At 45.4% G+C, this 18,494-nt stretch overlaps 1 protein-coding gene across 2 annotated transcripts in view; it reads right to left on the bottom strand.

Annotated features, from left to right (window-relative positions):
* The window catches only part of BACE2 (beta-secretase 2), an 88,093-nt gene that overhangs the window by 35,921 nt on the left and 33,678 nt on the right, over nucleotides 1-18,494 (bottom strand). For both annotated transcript variants that reach the window (XM_023630202.2, XM_023630203.2), the window contains exons 2-5: nucleotides 16,376-16,464; nucleotides 7,039-7,255; nucleotides 2,974-3,102; nucleotides 1,670-1,804 (exon numbers count right to left, since the gene is read on the bottom strand). In XM_023630202.2, coding sequence (XP_023485970.1) covers nucleotides 1,670-1,804; nucleotides 2,974-3,102; nucleotides 7,039-7,255; nucleotides 16,376-16,464 — 570 coding nt within the window. The remainder of the gene's footprint in view (nucleotides 1-1,669; nucleotides 1,805-2,973; nucleotides 3,103-7,038; nucleotides 7,256-16,375; nucleotides 16,465-18,494) is intronic.

Here is an 18,494-nt window from a genome sequence, read left to right as displayed (position 1 = left end):
CTCTACCATTCTTTATGGGGCCAAGTGAGGAAAATGGAGGTCAGCGGGCCAACACCAGACAAGCCACTCCACCACCAGAGACATAACTGTACGAGCAAGGCCACCCAGGGATCGGCTGAATCATAGCAACTTAATCCCCCCTCTTTTAAAGCAAATCTTTAAAGTCATTTGACTGAATACATCAATCAGGTCAAAAGGAAATAAGATTTTGTCAGGGAGCAGGTAGGAGGAGTGAAGAATCTTGAGAAATTGAAATACGTCAATTTACTCATATTATTTTCAGATTTTATTTTTTTTCCTTTTTCTCGCCAAAGCCCCCCGGTACATAGTTGTATATTCTTCGTTGTGGGTCCTTCTAATCGTGGCATGTGGGATGCCGCCTCAGTGTGGCTCGATGAGCAGTGCCATGTCCGCGCCCAGGATTCGAACCAATGAAACACTGGGCCGCCTGCAGTGGAGCGCGCGAACTTAACCACTCAGCCGCGGGGCCAGCCCCTCATATTATTTTCAAATGTAAAGTTATTTTCAGTTCAGAAACAAATTTAACTACAGTCTAGTTTGTTCAAAGAAATTATCACTTTAAAATATCTGAAAGGGCTGTAGCCGCTAAAACGTTGTGGTGGGACGTTCTGGGTTTTGTTTGGTCTCTTGTGGCATGGGTGGTATATTTGGTGGCAGGAAAGAATCAAGAATCTAAGCATCAAACCTCCAAATATATGCTTATACTCCCTAATACACACACTCACACACACATACGAAGAGTTTGTGTTTTATTATAGGCCCTCATATTTGACGCTACCACTGGATTCTTTATTAGCAAATGAGTGCCTTTTGACCATCAACACAGATCTGTGGACGGAGGACTGAAGCATCCTCACAGTGGAAGGGACCATCACTTTACCAAACTTTGACTGGTTTCTCAGAGGCATCTGTGCGCATGAGCTTTTATGGTGGAATGTGATGGTTAACATGAAAGGAAGTGAGGACAGGTAGAAGCATGATGAAATGCTGGTGGTTTTTATAAACCACTCTGAAAATGTTGTAGATGACAGAGGCTGCCTCAAGTCCTCATCATCACCGTGTCGTTACGTGCCACAAATAAGCCGAAATGCAGCGAGAGGGTGCTGACAAGTTTAATAAGAGGTCTGGTTTCGCGGCTCTGCACATCTGCCCCCTCTCAGCACCGTGAAGCCACGCACATCTTTAGCCACACACGTAATTTTTGTTCGAGTAAGAACTGTGTGCTGGAGGGAAGGGGGGCATTAGCTAAGAATGGAGGACAAAGCTGATGATTTATTTTTGGTTTCATTTTGCTTACTTTTTGTCCCCCTCTGTCTCCTTGCACTGATGAAAACTTGCTTATTCATCCTCTTAGAGTTCAGGACCATTGGTCCAAGATGAAGGGTAAAACGTGCAGCTCTAGACAATTCTTACCATTTTATGCTGATTTCCTCTGTGAAGCCAAGTGGCCAGAAGGAAGCCATTTTTTGGGTGGGGAGGTGGGTCACTATTTAATTTACACAAAAAGGCCCTATAACCTTTGATGACAAATCTTTGACTTGCCTTGTAAGTAATGTACCTTCTGACTTCATATTCAGGTCCAAGCTGTAATGTTTAAGCACCCCAGGCACACAGACAGGTAGACACAAAGGGATCACAGCGTAAATACCTCTCTGCAGTCCAGATTAAGGCTCTGGCCTCCGATTTCCAATTTCAGAATTTCTATCTGATAATACCACTCCTCCTTAATAGGGGTATACCAGATGTCTCCTCTGTACAGACTCGGTTCAATTCCACCCAGGACCTGGGAAGGAACATATTCACAAGTATAAGAGAAAAAATATGCGGGCATGTAACAAGTTACACAAAGAAGCACGCACTTAGAAGGTGAAACGTCACTGAATTGGTACTTTCCCTTTATTGTGATGTTATAAAACACATATATATGCTTGAAAATTAAACACGGAATGTTTTGGGGCCATGCATCCAAAGGTCAAATAACTTTATGCGCTCGTCTAATCAAGATGCTTTGGTGGTCCCCCTTATCTAAAGGAAGTCCACGCAATTCTAGCTTTACAATATTGAGATTCCACCCCCTATCCCGCAAAGAAATGCAATAAAATGGTTAACCACCTAGACTGACCATCATTCAGTTCCTCAGAAGACAGAGGATGACTTCCTGTCCACACACCTGCATGGAAAGCAGAACAAAAACGCTTCCCTGATTCAAACTTCATTCTGCAAAACTATGTAACGTTACCCCGCAAAATTCCAGGCTACCCTCTAATCTGAAAGGGGGTAAGAAGGGCGTGAAGAGCCGGTGGACTGCTGGCAAATGAAAGTGGCTGAGCCTGCTTCTCACTGTCAGAGAGCAAAGGGTTGGCAGCACCCACCCCGAGAGGGCCCTTCCCGTGCATCCTCCTTGTCACGTCCCACTTTAGACATCTGGGTGCAGGGTCTCTCAAGGGGATGCTTGGGCGACAGCACATCTAGTGCTGATGGCCTTCATTCTGTTTCAATAGAAAACTTTGTGTACGTGTGTGTGTGTTGTGAGAGAGGGGAGAGAGATATACAGGTGTCCCTGTCTCCCCACCAAATTTTCAAAATCCCTTTGCCACCTCTACCCAGAGTAAGGCCACCTACCACCCCCCCCCCCCCCGCCTTGTTTCTCACTTGCCCCTCTACCATCCACCAAAACCAGTTACCTTTCAAAAGAAAATTTTAAAAAGCTTTAATAGAATCTGGGGAAGTGATGAGAATCATCTTTTTAGATGGTAGGATGATCAGGAAAGATCAAAAATAATACCTAATTTTATCCATTTTTGCAAAGGTTCTATAACAAGGATTATCACAATTTTACAGTACTTATGTATGCCTACATGTTGAATATTTCTATCAGGGTCTTAATAAAACAGAGAAAACAGCCCCATTGATTTGTGATATTTCGCCCCTTGAAGACTAAAAGATACCCACAAGACTACCTCCGTTGGTACCAGGTCCAGCTACTGGCAATCCTGCCCCACACATCTGCATGGAGAAAACGTTGGGGATTTTTGCTTGTGTCACCAGGGAATCAAAAAATGTCTCCAGGGAACTTGATGGCTGGAGGAGGATGAAAAAGAAGGACAACAGCTTCATGACTCATAATGAGGACAGGGAGGGATCCCATGTGGACACCAGGCATGATAATTTGATATTACTTTATGCTTAATTTTTTTATGGCTAAACAATAAACAAGCTTATGATTAAGTACAATAACTTGGAAACCTCCCACAGAACTTCCTACTCCTTGGTATTTTTCCTTTTGGTATGAATTTGTTGTAAGAATAAGAGAGGAAGTGGGTGACCAAAGTACATGGTGGATCCTAATCTTAGACACTTCAGAGTAGAGGGAGAAGAGTGTCTCTAGGAGCTGCCTTTGCAGCTTCAGAAAAAGTCTGTATTCCCCTCTTTCAGCCACAGTTGTCCACCACACAAATGAGATGTTCTGACCCAAGAGGACAGCTCATCTCGGATCACAGACCCTGGACATGGCGTAGCACTGCCAGCTGTCTACTGAACTCTGATGATCAGGAAGGTGGCAGGAAGGGAACGGTGCTATGCTCCTAAACATTGAGAGCCCTATTATTCCTCATTGCCATATTTTGGTAGCCCTAATTTGATCTGCACCTCCCTTACAAGCAGCCTTACGTTCAGAGGACACCCCTATTTCCCCAGGTCTCAAAAGGAAGAGGGATGGTCTGTAAACAGTTCTGAGTTGGGATGATGAGGATTATTTTAGGCTGGTTACTTTTAAAACTGCAGATGAGAAGGGGGCTGGTTACCTTTAATAAAAGCAACTCTGAGGAGTGAGTTTGCTTGCCCTTTGTTGGGAAACATTTACATTTGTAAGGGAAACCTCCATCTGTAAAGATGCCTCCTCTCTGTGCCAGGAAGAAGGGGGATGACCTTATCTCTAGAAACTCTTAATCAATGCCAAAGGTAAGAACTTAAGTTGTTTACTGTCTGGCAACCTCATGTAACTGACCGCCCCCAACATCCTCCTTTGTCTTTAGCTGAAGATAATGTTTAAGCGGTGGCTTCTGCCAGGTTTGATTCTTATCTAAAAGTTATAGGACCACCCAATAACCAGACCCTTCGGGCACTGACACCATTTTAACAACTTTTTGCATATTCTTTCCTTTGTCTTGTAAAGACATAACTCACATACCTATGCCTTAAATTTAGCCTTACTCTCCACCCAGGTTTGCAGCAGCAGCAGCGGCAGCAGCAGCTCTAACTACCCATGGGTCCTGTCCCCACGCAGCAGCCTGACTGCCCATGGGTCCTGTCCCCATGCTATTCCACACTATTCTCTAAATAAAAGAGCACTACTGCCAGACCTTGAGAGTCCGAGAAATCTTTCTTTCGACGACTCGGCTCACCGACCCTGCATGGGGGTGGGGCGGGGGGGGGGAGGCTCGGGTGCTGGTGGTCATGAAGGAAGGAAAGTGCTCGACTCGCATTCAGATTTTGGCTTTGATGACTGGGAGATAGGAGTTAGTCCCTAGGAGGTGTTAGTTCTTGATGAACACTTAATTGCAGTAGCATAGATGCTGTAGGCATAGTCTGACCACCTATGGTTAACATAAGGAACAATTACTTATTATCTGTAGGAACTAAGACTGTCATTCTAGAAGGAGTGAGAATAGAGCCCCATTATCAAATAGATACAAATCTTCCCATTTGTTTGGTTCATTTGTATGGGGCCTCCTTCTTGCTTCCTTCTCAGACTCTGTGGAATCTCTGGCAGAATTCAGCACTATCTCTATGTGTAATCTTTGTTGAAACACTTTGTGTTTGGGTCACTGAGTGAGATGAAGCCCTGTCCTGGAGTGGGCTGGGTCTGCCGGTGACCCAGTCTGGTGCTCTCAGCCCCCGTGCTTGAGAGGCAGCAAAGTCAACACTGCCTGGAATTGGCTCCTGGCTCCGCCACCTGATAATGGAGCGACCTGTTCCTTTGTTTCCTTATCTGTAAAATGGGGATAATAATACCCCTAGAGCTGTTCTGGGGCGTAAATGGGTCAATACACAGAAAGCACTTGGAGCAGTGCCTGGCACCTGGTTAGGGATCTATTATTATTCTGTCAAGTCATTCCTCAGCAGGCCTGTGCCTCAGGATCCCTCAAGAGCTTTAAAAGCACACAGTTGCCCAGGACCAACCCAAGAGAACCTGATTCAGCAGGTGTGCAGCTGGACCGGGGCATCTCTAGTGTAAGAGACCCTGTGGTTGGTTCTGACACATATCCTTGGTGGGAAGCTTCTGGGATGGACCAGAGGCCACCACACACTATGACCACCACTGAGCGCTCGGCTAAGCTAGCTCAGAAGCACCTTTGGACCACCAACCCAGGCTGCCCTGCCAGTCCCGTTCCAGCCATGCTTCCTCCAAACCCCGTTATTGTCTCCTCAAACCTGGGAACTTGAAGCCAATGGTTGGTAATCTTGGAATTTCATAGATGAAAAGATAAAAGGTCATGTGGGGAATCTGGACACCCCAAAGAACTCTGAAGTAGTTTATTCTCAAGGAAGTTTTACATATTATTAATTCCAGACCATTTAGCTTTACTCTCCCATCTTCCAAATAATCAGCACAAAATCTTATCATACTCACATCTTTCATTTTCAAAGTCACATGAAAGTGAAACATTTTGCCCAAGGTCACATTGTCAGTGAAAACATATTTAGGAATGTAGATTATCACCAGCCTGAAAATCTCCTATTAAGCTCGCCCTACCCTACTAAGGAAAAAGGGGATCCAGAACCCATTTGGGCTCTGTAGACAGAGTGAGAAGTATCCCCGGGGCTCTGTGCTCTGGCTACCTCTCTGACCCTCAGTCTGCACATCTCTGAAATGGGGATCATATGGCCTTACAAAGTCTGCCTCATGGGGAAGAGGTGAGAACCAAGTGGACCAACATCTTGTAATGTTCTCAGCCTAGTGCCTCATGGGCTTTTCTTTCACCCTGAGAAGCCACGGGGTTGGGGAACTCCCCTTGCCTGATGCCCCCCCCCCACCTCACCCCCTCACCTTACCTCCCGTACCATCTGCTAGGAAACTTGAGTTGGAACAAATATCTTCAGGGAGAGAGAAAACAGGCCTTCCCTTTGGGATCCTCGTGGATCAATGCGGGCTCTGTTGTCACTGGGCCCGCTGCTCTGCAACCATCTAGCTCCTCTCTTGTTTCACGCTTGGCTCTGCCTCAAAGCCTGACACTGAGCAGTGAGAGGCCAAGGTGTGGAGTCTGGTTACAGGCAGGAGAGGTGACCTCCTTCTGCTTTGCTCAAGTGCATGCAAACCTAGCCAGGTCACCCAGAGCCCATGGGTATACCCTGCCGTCTAATCTCCCTGCCTCGGAACCCTTCCGGTGGAAATTCCCAGCACAGAGGCGAGCCTGCCTCACTCCTCCTGCACACCAACACTATTTCCATTAGGTTGGCCTGAGTACAGATATTTGGAGAACATTCAATTGTGTCTTTCCCCATTTTGTGATGGTTCTGATGTTCACGTGAGCAAGGGTTCCCCACTTCCTCCTTGGCACATTTCTACTTCTCGTGGCTGGAGATCCCCAGGGCACACTTTCAAGTGGCCCTCATTCTGGCTCCAGGTGTCTCCTCAGAGGGCTTCTGGAGTGACAGAAAGGTGGCAGGACGCTCTTGCCCTGGTGGGGGAAGGCTCCATCTTCATGTGAACATACGAATTTAATAAATGTGTTTTCTTTTAACCCTACCCGAAGAAAAACTCCTAAACAAACACCATGATCAAAGTGATTCAGATTCTGTTAACATTCTTAAGCTATACAACTAAAACAAACAAAGACAAATAAAAAAAGGAAAAATGCTTAGAAATACAACTAATTGTGTGCCCACAGGTCTGTTTCAACCGTGTGATTCTCACTGTCTCCAACAGCCTGGACCCATCTGTGGGCCCCTCCAACGACAGGCTGTCAGAATCTCATCCGATCACTTGATTACCGTGGCTCCGTGCATTCTCCTTACCTTCGCCAGGGTTGCATAGGCAAGTCCAAGGATCCCGTTCCATTTAATGCCAGGCAAAAAGAAATTCTCAGACTCAAAAATAGTGGCAATGTTGACAAGAAAAGAACTATTGAAGCCTTTTGGGATGGTGACAAGGTCCTCCCCAACGAAGCCAGTCCAGCTCCCCTGTGTGTACTTCACGGTGACATCAAAGCCCTTGGAGCGGTACGTGCTGGACCTGGAGAAAGAAGGAAAAAGGCATCGTACTCTGTCCACATACCCATGTCCGACCCAATGGCTGGTCATGGTGGCAAAGACAGCTCTCCCAAACACAGAAAGTCTCCCGTAAGCAATTCCTAATATTAACAGTGCTCACGTTCACGGAGTGACAGTTCCCACAAAACATAGTCACTAACGTTGCACAGTGTTTCTGCGCCCCGTCAAAGGGAAGTACTGGGGTTGACATGTGGCCCCCGAGTTTAACCCTTCCCTCTGCCCAAGTCGAACCTCTAAGTCCAGTCCTTTCTTAACTGCAGTAGCCTTTCACAGCACAGCCCAATCTGGGCACCTGCATGGCCCTCTGGCTTTGCAGGGACCCTGTACTGCTGCTCTGTGACACAGGGAGGGCGAGCAGACTAGAGGGAGATGCCACCAGCTTGTGCCAGCAGTGACCTGGGGTTCAGATTTATACAAACAACCAACGTGACGAATAAAGACCAAGCCATGCCCACCAACACCAACAGCTCGGGCCTTCCTCCTCAGGGCCCACGTAACCTCCTGATGGCACAGGTTCCTTTTCAAGGCCACCCGCCCATGCCCCAAGGCTGATTATACTCATACCAGAATATGGGGGATGAAGCTAATGACATGGCTGTAACATAAATCGCTGTGACAGCATCTACACCCCCACATGCATATAGCCCTAAGGGTAAGAGTTACAGACACAGAATAACATTAACAAGATCAGACAATGGACAGGGCAGAGAAAATCCTGCCCTCGGGATTTCAGAGACAGACAATAAACAAGTGAATACATAAAATTCCAGGCAGTGATAAGGAAAGATAAGAGCTACCCAGGAAATAAAGCAGGGTGAAGAGAGGGCAAGTGACATTTGTGTGAGACCCGCATGAAGACAATGAGCCATGTGGGACATGGGGAAGGGACATCCTGGAGAAAGGACAGCAGGTGTCAAGGCCTGGGGGTGTCCAATCCTGTAAGGTAATTCTCACATCCATTATCCATTTGAATCAGAAAATTATGCTGGATTCTGCGAAGGAACCCGGGGAACATCTCTAGGCAAATATCTGGGCATTCAGACCACCCTCCCCCTAGGAAAATGATCAAGTTCCCAAGAGAAATGTCAGATTGGCAAACAGATAATTATAAAGTGTTGCTGTTTGCCTGTTTTCATGTACTCTGTTTTAATATCAAGTCTCTGAACATTACTATGTGTTAATGAGTCTTTGTTGCAGGATTGCATGAACTAGCCCAGTCTTGTTTGGGTTCAGGGAAGAAATTAAGCCAGAGACGATATGAGCTTTTTTTTTTTTTTTGGTACATCTTATAAGCTTTAAAAACGTTAACAGCCTTGGGGCCAGCTTGGTGGTGTAGTGGTTAAGTTCGCGTGCTCTGCTTCAGTGGCCTGGGGTTCACAGGTTCGGATCCTGGGCATGGACCCACACGTAGCTCATCAAGCCATGCTGTGGCAGCATCCCACATACAAAATAGAGGAAGATTGGCACAGATGTTAGTGCAGCAACAATCTTCCCCAAGCAAAGAGAGGAAGATTGGCAACAGATATTAGCCAGGGCCAATCTTCCTCACACACAAAAAACGTTAACAGTCTTTAATTCCGTAATTGTACTTCTGAGAATTTGATCCAGAGAAACATCCATGATGCAGACAGAGGTTCACGTACAAAGAGAGTCGTTATGTTTTATTGATAACAGAGAACAGTTGGAAAACTCCTAAATGCCCAGTAAAAAGGAAATAGTTTAGTAAATGACAGTACATCCATATGATGAAATTATGTAGCACTGAAAAATGCTATTTACTGAGACATTTTCAATGACAAAAAAATTAAAAGAAAAAATCGTGTATTGGCAGAATCTTCTTCAAAACAATTTATTACACTCAGATATTTATAGTGCTACCTCTAGATGGTGGGGTTTGTGGAAGAGATTCTCATTCTTGTGGGTAGGTCCTTCTACATTTTCTGCATATATCACTTTTATAATCAGGGGAAAAAAGTTATTTTTAAAATGTCTGGCAGACAAATTTTGGAGAAATTTAATTTATTCTAACTTCATAATGGAACATAAAATATGAAAAATGTTTAATTTTAGTATTTTCTTACATTTTAGCTCATTCCCCCATAATCTTAAAGTGAGAGCAGCATTAAGTGAACACTTTGTGTGCACGCATCTCCTGACAAGGCCAGGCACAGATGGAAAAGTGACAGTGGATGGACCCTCGGCACCCACGGAGCACTGAGGAACCCACCACAAATTACACAGGTAAAGTGCACAGTCAGGTCATGGAAACGTGGGCACTGGAGGATTGGCGGAATGTCAAGTTTTAGTGTCAGAGTCAATTCAGTGGTGCCTGGCACACAGCAGGGGCCACACACATTTACACTGAACAGCAATGAAAATACTGCATCATTCAGTCCCTTTTGACAATTAGTGGTCATTCCTCAAGTTGGAGAATACGCTCTTGCTAACGGGAGAGGCTATCCATCTTGAGGTGCTTGGAGAACACCATCTAGTATAGAGTCAGCAAGCTTTCTCTGTAAAGGGCCAGAAAATAAACGTTTTAGCTTTTGTGGGTCACATGATTTCCATTGCAACTAGTCAGCTCTGCCAGTATAAGGAGGAAGCAGACACAGGTGATGCATAAACAAACACGCATGGCTGCGTTCCAATAAAACTTTATTTACAAAAAGAGGCAGCAGGTCAGACATAGCCTATGGGCCCAAGTTTGCAGTCCCCCAGTCTAAAATGTCATGCCTTTCTTGTGAAGCTGTTTTCTTTTGACTCCGTCCAAGCTACAGAAAGCTCCTTAGAATCTGCTAATGTTAACAAAAAGAGTCTGAACACCTAGTTGGCATATGTCTTCTATAGTTTCCTGACCAGGTTGCTATTTCCCTCATGGGGGGAACGTTCTGGATATTTCAGTGCCATGTGCAGAGAGATGAGAGGTAACTGGAGTTACACTGCCTGGCTTCAAATGGGAGTTCAACCACTTATTAGCTGTGTGTGACCCACCCGGGCCAAGTTATTTAACTTCTCTGTGTCTCAGTTTCCTCAACTAAAAAATGGGGCTAACACAGTATCATAGCTCATGGGGTTAATTCTGAGGATGAAAAGAGTTAATTCTGTAAAGCATTTAGAACAAAGTCTGGAACAAAAATAACTGCTATTATTATAACTATCTAATCACATCCTACCTTTATTCAATCTATGAACTACAAAGAAAGGGTAAGAATTGTTTTTTCTAGAAAATGCTCTGATAGTTACTTTTACGGAATATCCAAAATTGTCTCATATTGACAAAGGGGCATGTCTTGGGGGGATGACGTGGTTAAGGTAGTCGGGGACGTGGGGGAGCCTTCCAGCGTTCTAAAAAGTAGAGCTCTTCTGTCTTCCAGACCAGTGCTGACCAAGAGAGCTTGCTGCCATGAAGAAAACATTCTGTCTCTACGCCGGCCAATATGGTAGCCACAGGTGGCTACTGAGCCCTTGAAATGTGATGACAGTGTGACCGAAAAACTGAACTTTTCTTTAACGTTGATTAATTTAGATTTAAATAGCCACATGCGGCTAGAGGCTACCCTTGTAGAAAGCATCGTCCTAGATAATGTGAGAAAAAAGTCATTCCAAGCTTATATTCCCTGAGCTCCTTAAACTAAGCCTCAAAGGGCAAAATCCCCAGAGATGAACCATAAGCAGCTCTGAGGATGATTAATGTATAGTTTCCAGCACTAAATTAAAAAAATAAAATTCATTCCTCCATCTTCGTGTTCTAACATCCTACCTCTTGGCACTAAAATGCTTTGGCTCTCAATTGCTCTGCACACTAATTAACTATATTGAGAGGGAACCCTAGATTGGTTTCTCCTTTGTAGCGTCCATCCTGGGTGCTCAGGAACAGCAATCAATCAAGGATGTGGGTAGCCAGGAAAAAGTCAGCTCACAGCAATAAAGTCACTTTGAATCCAATTCAGGAGACACTCTGCCTCTGATTAAGAGTGTCAGGGAACGCAGGATGGACAGTGAAATTAACTGAACTGAGGAGGAAACAGTCGCAGAATATTTTATTATTTTAAAAGAAACCCATTATCATTTTCAGAGAACATAAAAAGAGAAAGTTTGGAAGGGCAGAATTCAGAAGAGTTGAATTCTTGGGCCCACGGCTTTGCTTCTCCTAAGCCATCCCACCCAGGGAACGTCCTAAAGAACTCTGCCCAAGACTTCCCTGGGGCTCTTCAGAGTTTGGAACCTACCTTCGGGGTTGTTGGTCCAGCCTAGGTGGTCAGATACCTTTCTTGCTCTTGCCCTATTCTGGAAGTGACCAGACCAGAGTGGATGGGGCCACTGACAGGCCATGGGCTGCTCAGTTAGCCTGTCCACACTGGAGCTTGATCAACATCCAGCAAAGGCAAATGCTCAAGGGCTCCAACAGGGAAAGTCCCCTCCTGGACAGGCAAACAACGCTGGCTTGAGAAATTATCTAAATAATCAAGCAAATATGTCTGTCATCATCACATGGACAGATGAGGCGTTTGGTCTCGAGGGTCCGGTTCAGCCTCCTTAAGGAGGTCACCAGGTAATTCTCTAATATCCTAATTCTACTTACAAGCACCTCTTGAGGAAAAGAAATGGCTCCCTTGCCACAACCACACTCTGTGGGCTTCACCCCAGGTGGAGTACAGGAGGAGGAGACATCTTCAAAGGAGACAGACAATTTCCCAAATAGATTAGGAGAAGGTCAGATGGATAAGTATACTGGACCTCTCATCAAGCCAACTGGCTGGATGCTATTTTATTAGCTAAACAAGAAGTACATCTAAAAAAACCACACCATTTTCTTTTTGCTATATAGTAATTCACTGGAACATCCACCGCCATGAAAAGCGGGCATCTGATGGGAACAAGCTACACAGACGACTAACGGTAGCCTGACGTCTCATTCCATAAATCAAAGAGATCTTGTCAAAGAACCCCAAGCCAAATCTCCAATTACTGGGAGATGTTTCAGGAAGCATTAAACCTGAATATCCAAAGTCTGGGGGACTTGAATCAGAGGCTGACAAACCCAACCAGAAACCTTATTTTAACTAAGGGAGATCAGAGGGACAGCGAATACAGAAACATCACAGGGCAGGGAGCCACATCTCTGAAAAGGAAGCTTTGTTAAAAATTGAGAAAGGAAGTAAGAACATTCTCTTGGCTTCCATCAAATACGATGATGGGAAGAGTACCTTCCGCCAACTCTAAAGTTAGCTGAAAGCATCAGACAAATTAATCATACATAATTTACAAAATAAATTACGTTCCTAGTTCATATCTTTAAAATAACAAATCTGTGTTAACATAAGTCTATGAGAAGCATGGGGGGAAAAAAGAGGAAAAGAGAGCAAAGAAGTTTATCACAAATCTAAGCAAGGACTGAATGTGCAAAATATGCAAGTTTAGCAGGGGTGCAGTTGATAGAAGGGAACTTGCCTAAAATTAAAAAATGGTACGCTTCACATCTGATTCAGCTAGAAGAAGCCTGACAGGTCTGTTGAAAAACGGTTCTCTCTCAAAGACAGGCAGTATCGGGGCTAGAGGCCCAAAATGGGGGTGACGTTTTATAGGTAACAGGTAAATTTCAGCAACGCTTGCAAATGAGGAAGGCTGGCTGAAGTTTGAATGATGGAAGTGCCAGTGGATAAAACTGACGATGGAGGGGACATCTGGGACTTTCCCTGCACATTGGTGGGTTCCATTATTTCTTTTTATTTGTCCACAAAAGGAGAAATGGATGAGAACCTTGAGGGCTCAGAAAGCTGAGAGGGAGCCCTAAATTCTCCTGTGGGGTTAGCAGGAGAGAAAGCCTAGCCACCACAGGAGCTATTGCGCCCCACCCCCCCTTTCCCTTAAGGTTCTTATGGCTGGCCAAATAATTAAAAAGCAGGTTAGCAGTAGAAAATCAAAGTTTAACGACATGTACACATGGGAGGAACTCGGGCAAAACTGAGCAACTCGCCACAATGGCCAAGTTGCCCCCTTACATATCATCTCAACTAAAGACAAAGGAGGATGTTGGGGTAGTGGTTTGGACCTTCAAAGGGGAGGAAGGCAATTCACATTAGACAAGTGTTTACCCCATGGGCCACCTAGAGAGAATGTGGCCCGAGAAACAGGATTTCAAATAAGATGTGCTCGTAGGTGCCTTTCCCATCACACCTATTTCACGTTGTACTATAGTCTCATGGTATAAGCCCCTTCCTGGATCAGGCCTTCTATCTTAAACTCTTTTAGGCAATTTGGGGGAAGGCCAAATGTTCTTCCTGAGTCTTCTGAGCCTCTATTGTCTCCAGCTCCAAATAATTCACATACCGGAGTGGCACATCTTGGGGCGGCCTGCCCCGAACCCCATCAGGATGTTCCTAGGAGTTTTCACATTAAGTCAGGTGCAAAGGAGCCAGAGAAGTTCAATATCTAAGTATCAAAAACAAGGACATCTGCCACCTGAACACAAACCTGGCCAGCAAGGTCGGCAGGTAAGTTAGAAAGATGTGTTCTCCTGAAGCCTGAAAGAGAACCACGGTTCAACCAAACAGTGAACAAAGTGGAAGGTAAATGAGAAAGACGCCAGTTGTCCACAGTCAGTTAAATACGGTACAGGTATTAAATGGCATCGTACACAGTGTTTGTAACGCTGACTATTATTTATCCTTGAATGTTTCAATAGCTGTATCTGCATGGCAAATGGGTCTCTGGCTTGAAAAGCACACTTTGACCTTTAATTGAACCCTGGCTATGAGCAGCTGCCAAAGAACTACCATTTACCTACCAGGAAGGAAGTAACCGTCCATGGTGGCAAATTTGCATATTTCAATCTATAAAGGAACTATACCCTTCACCCTAATTTTGGCTTTATGATGCACTACTGTTTTTTTTTTTCTATTGTACCATGTGTCTACAGATGTGTGATGAAAATCAAAATTACTCCAGGAGGTGGAAAACTGATAGGCATGGCACAGATCTCAGCTCCAAGTCTGGAAGTTCTGAGTCCTGCGGTAGGTGTGGGGGAACTGGGTGAAAGTATAGACTACAGCCTTGTAGCAGAAAAGATGTAGGGCTGGGATTGCTTTGCCACCAAGATAAACATTTTTTGCATAGTTCTAATATACATTGCATTTTCCGGGAATGCAAATACTGTATAAACTGGGGGAAGGCGATATTTTGGGGGGGTAATTTTACCAGGATTCTTCACCTACTTGGAAAACCATATCATCAACTCAAGCTGCTCTGGGTGTCTGAGTCTGTTTCAATCCACTTTTATCAGTCTACGCTGGGTGCTGCACGCCCACGGGGACGGGCTCACATCCTCCTACTGCACCAGTCTCCACTGTAGTTGACCCAGATGTTCCATACTGCGGTACTGACCACCTTTTATAAATTACTGCTTACTCCCCCTATATTACACTGGGGCAGTGAGTTATAAGACCTTTGCATTTCATTTCAGGGCATCACAACTCACTAGTTATAGAAAGGGCATGCTGGGACTCAAGGTTTGGGAACTGCTGACCTAGAAACTCCAACTTGGCCAACTTCTTGGCATCTTGAACCTCCTGTGCTACATGAGGAACGAGAGGTCTGGACCAACCGGAAGTTCTGCTCACGACCAAGCAGTCCAGTGTGGGCGGTTGGGGGTGGGCGCTGTTCAGGGCAGAGGATTTGGAAGAACCACCAATCTGAACAGGAGAGGGCAAAGGGTGGCCAGTGCATCATGAGCCTACCCCTCCCCCACCTGTACTCACCCAGAAATACCCCTTCCCCCACATCACACATATTTGCAATTACAGCAATAGCTTCAGGGCACAAAGCAACCACTGGCCAGAAGTTTCATCCTGGAATAGCAACCACGAAAGGTTATCAATACAGAGTCATGGACAAAGCTATGGGTTCCCTGAAGGAGGGGCCAACCAGTTATCTCTGTATAGCACCAGCCCCCACTCCCCTCCAGCTGTACATACAGGAGACACACCTCTTTGTGCCACCAGAACGGAGACCACAATGTGGTGCCGGCAGAAAGCAGGTGGGCACTTCGTTCACACTCAGCAAGGCCTCCTGCCTTATTGAAACAGCCCGGTATTTTCAGAAACTTCTCAGCTATTCTTGCCCTCCTCCATCTCTCCCTTCTTTTTCTCCCCAGCTGGGTTGATTCCCTGGAACCAAAGGCTGTGGCTGAGGGAAGCAAGAACTGGAAGACACGAGGAGGATTTACGGGAGGGAAATCTGATGGACAGCTGAGGCAAAAATAGATGTGAGATCAAAATGTGCACAGCCTTGGAGCAGCTGCAGGACCCCACGGGCTCCTCTGGAGCCGAACACTGACAGCCTCCCAGTACCCCTCTGCAGCCCAGAGTCCCAGGCTGGACCGCGCAGAGCTGGCTTTATTCCGGAGACCCCCACCCGGCTCTGCTCTTTCCCACAACCCGACTCCACAGCGGCCAGCTGGGAGCCCTGGTCTCAGGCCAAGGGCCTCGTGCTCACACTTACCCTTTCCTAACAAGGCATGGATTTCTCTCACCTGGAAACACCTCCCTGAACAGGAATGGCTTAACCTCTCCTGACCTTCGGGGCCATGCAAGGTGGCTTTCCAAGCGACCCCAGGGTCTTGCCCAGACCAGCCTCACGCTCACATCCAACGCTCCTCTGTGCTCAAGGCCACCTCCACTTTAGGACAAGAGAGCCGGAACAAAGAAAGGATCAGAGCTCCCTGCCACTCACGTATGACCACAAAACTTGCGTGTGACTTGAATTATTATAAAGTGAACCTCATGAGAATGCACCAAGGCTATTAGGAGAATCTTCCTATGGATTCCCCTGGAATGAACACATACATGTATATATACATTACACACAAATATACTCACAAAGGTATACACATCCTGACAAACATATACTACACATATACACAAATATCTACACACACAAAATTATCCCCATACATACAAATATATACATACACATATCCCCCTTAAAATGAAACACACGTCTGATGTTTTGTTCCAGCATGTTTTGAAGCATTTGTGTGATGCCACCAAACCTGGCCACACCCAGCCATGGACCCATCACTCACCTCTCGGCATCAAAGTAGGAGTCTATGTACGCATGCGGGGCACCTGCCACGGCGAAGTTGCTGCTCCCAGTGTCAACCAGAATCTGCAGCTTTTATTTTTAAGGGGAAAAAATAGAAACCATAAGGTTACTTGAATAAGGCAACATTCTTGAATAATTCTTTTAAAAGCTAAGTACTGAGAACAGTTCATTACTTGGAAAAAATGTACATCGATCAGAAATTTTTAAAAAGCTGTGATAAAATGGAAATCTGGACACAGGCCATGAAGAAGTTGCAGCAGGAAGGGGAAAACAGTTTTGTCCGAGATACACACACGCCTGATAAAAAATGAATTTAGCAAAATAGCTGGAATTTCCTTTTTAAGCCATTGGTACTTGCTAACAAGGTGGCGCCCTTTCTCTCCCTGGGCTTTGGCCAGGTGGGTCACCTGGCTGGGACAGCCCTCTTCCCGCCTTTCCAATCTCACTTGGAAATACCGATGCAGGGGTTCTCCCCTTCGAGGATGCCTCCCCAGCCTCCTCCTGGCAGTTGAGATGCCCTCATCTCTGCTGCATAGCACCTAGGAACACCTGTCACAGGTGTCGGTTTTCAAGTTTTAATGAGGTATAATTTACATACAATAAAAATGCAAGATCTTAAGACTTTTGACTGGTATTCTTTGACAAGGTGTGCACCCAAACCAAGATACAGAAATGTCTATTATCTCTGAAAGGTCCCTTTATGCCACTTTCCAGTCATTCCCTCCTGTTCCTCAGAGGCAGCCACTTTCTGACTTCTGCTACCAGGGATTGGTTTCACCGGTTCCTGGACATTCGATAAATGTGATCACGTAGGGTTTTCTTGAGTCTGGCTTCCTCTGCTCAACCGGTTTGCGAGCTTCTCTCATGTTGGTGTGTGTATCGGTACTTTGCTTCTTTTTACTGTTGAGTGGTACTCCTTAGCATGCATATATCACAACTTATCTATCTTCCTCTTGATGGACATTTGAGTTGCTTCCGGTTTTAGGCTATTACAAAGAAGGCTGCTATGGACATTCTTGTATAAGTCGTTCTGTGACCTATGTTTCCATTGTCTTGGGTAAAGACCTAGGAATGAAACTTGCTGGGTCATAGGATAGATTATTTTTAATGTTTTTAAAAAAACAGCCGAATAATTCTTCAAAGTAGATAAACCAAGTTACACTCCCACAAGCAATATACCAGTGCTCCATCTGCTTCATTTGCTCCATGTCCTCCCCAAATTTGGTGGTGGTGGTCTTTTTTATTATAGCCATTCTAGTGGGTGTGGACTGGTATCTCATTGTGGTTTGAATCTGCAGGTCCCCAGGGAGGAGGGTACTGAGCTGTGCACTGAATTTTAGTTGCTTTACCATCTCCCCAGGAGACAATGATATTCAAGCGCAGGAAGTGTGTGGTATCCATCTTTTTATGCCCAGAGTTTACCCCAAGTCCAGACACATAGCCAACTCTTTACAATGAAGACATCTTTTAGAAATAAAGAGAATATGTAGATATAACCCCAAAGATTGAAATCGAGTTTAAAAAACTACAGATACGGAAATCCAAGTTGGTAAGTTTTTACCTTGGATCATCTTGTCACCAATTAAACTGCTGCTTTTGTCAACACATGCAGTTTTGCCCAAGCCAGTGGTTTTCGTCCTCCTCTTATTTGACCCATTGGCAGAATTTGACTCACGCCCTTCCTCCTGGAAACACGTTCTTCATTTTGGATTCCAGGACACCACACTCTCCGAGTGCTGATGACTCCCTCTGAGCTCCAGGCTTTACCTACTCTGCACCCCCACTCTGATGTCTAATAGCCATCTGTTAGGGGTTGAATAGTGTCCCCCAAATAGATACACTGAAGTCTTAACCCCTCCTACCCGCAAATGTGACCTTATTTGGAAATAGGGTCTTTGTAGACATAATCGAGTTAAGATGAGGTCATTAGTGTGGTCCTAGTCCAATATGTCTGGTGTCCTTGTAAGAAGAGGAAAATGCCACTTGATGAGAGACTCACAGGGAGAAGGTCGTGTGACAAAGGAGGCAGAGATTGGAGTGATGCAGCTACAGGCCAAGGATTGCCGGCCCCCTCCAGAAGCCAGAAGAGGCAAGGAAGG

This window comes from Equus caballus, chromosome 26, assembly GCF_041296265.1.
Source record: "Equus caballus isolate H_3958 breed thoroughbred chromosome 26, TB-T2T, whole genome shotgun sequence".
Taxonomy (NCBI): domain Eukaryota; kingdom Metazoa; phylum Chordata; class Mammalia; order Perissodactyla; family Equidae; genus Equus; species Equus caballus.
The sequence above is the reverse complement of the archived record's forward strand: the minus strand, read 5'-3'. Positions and strand labels throughout refer to the sequence as shown.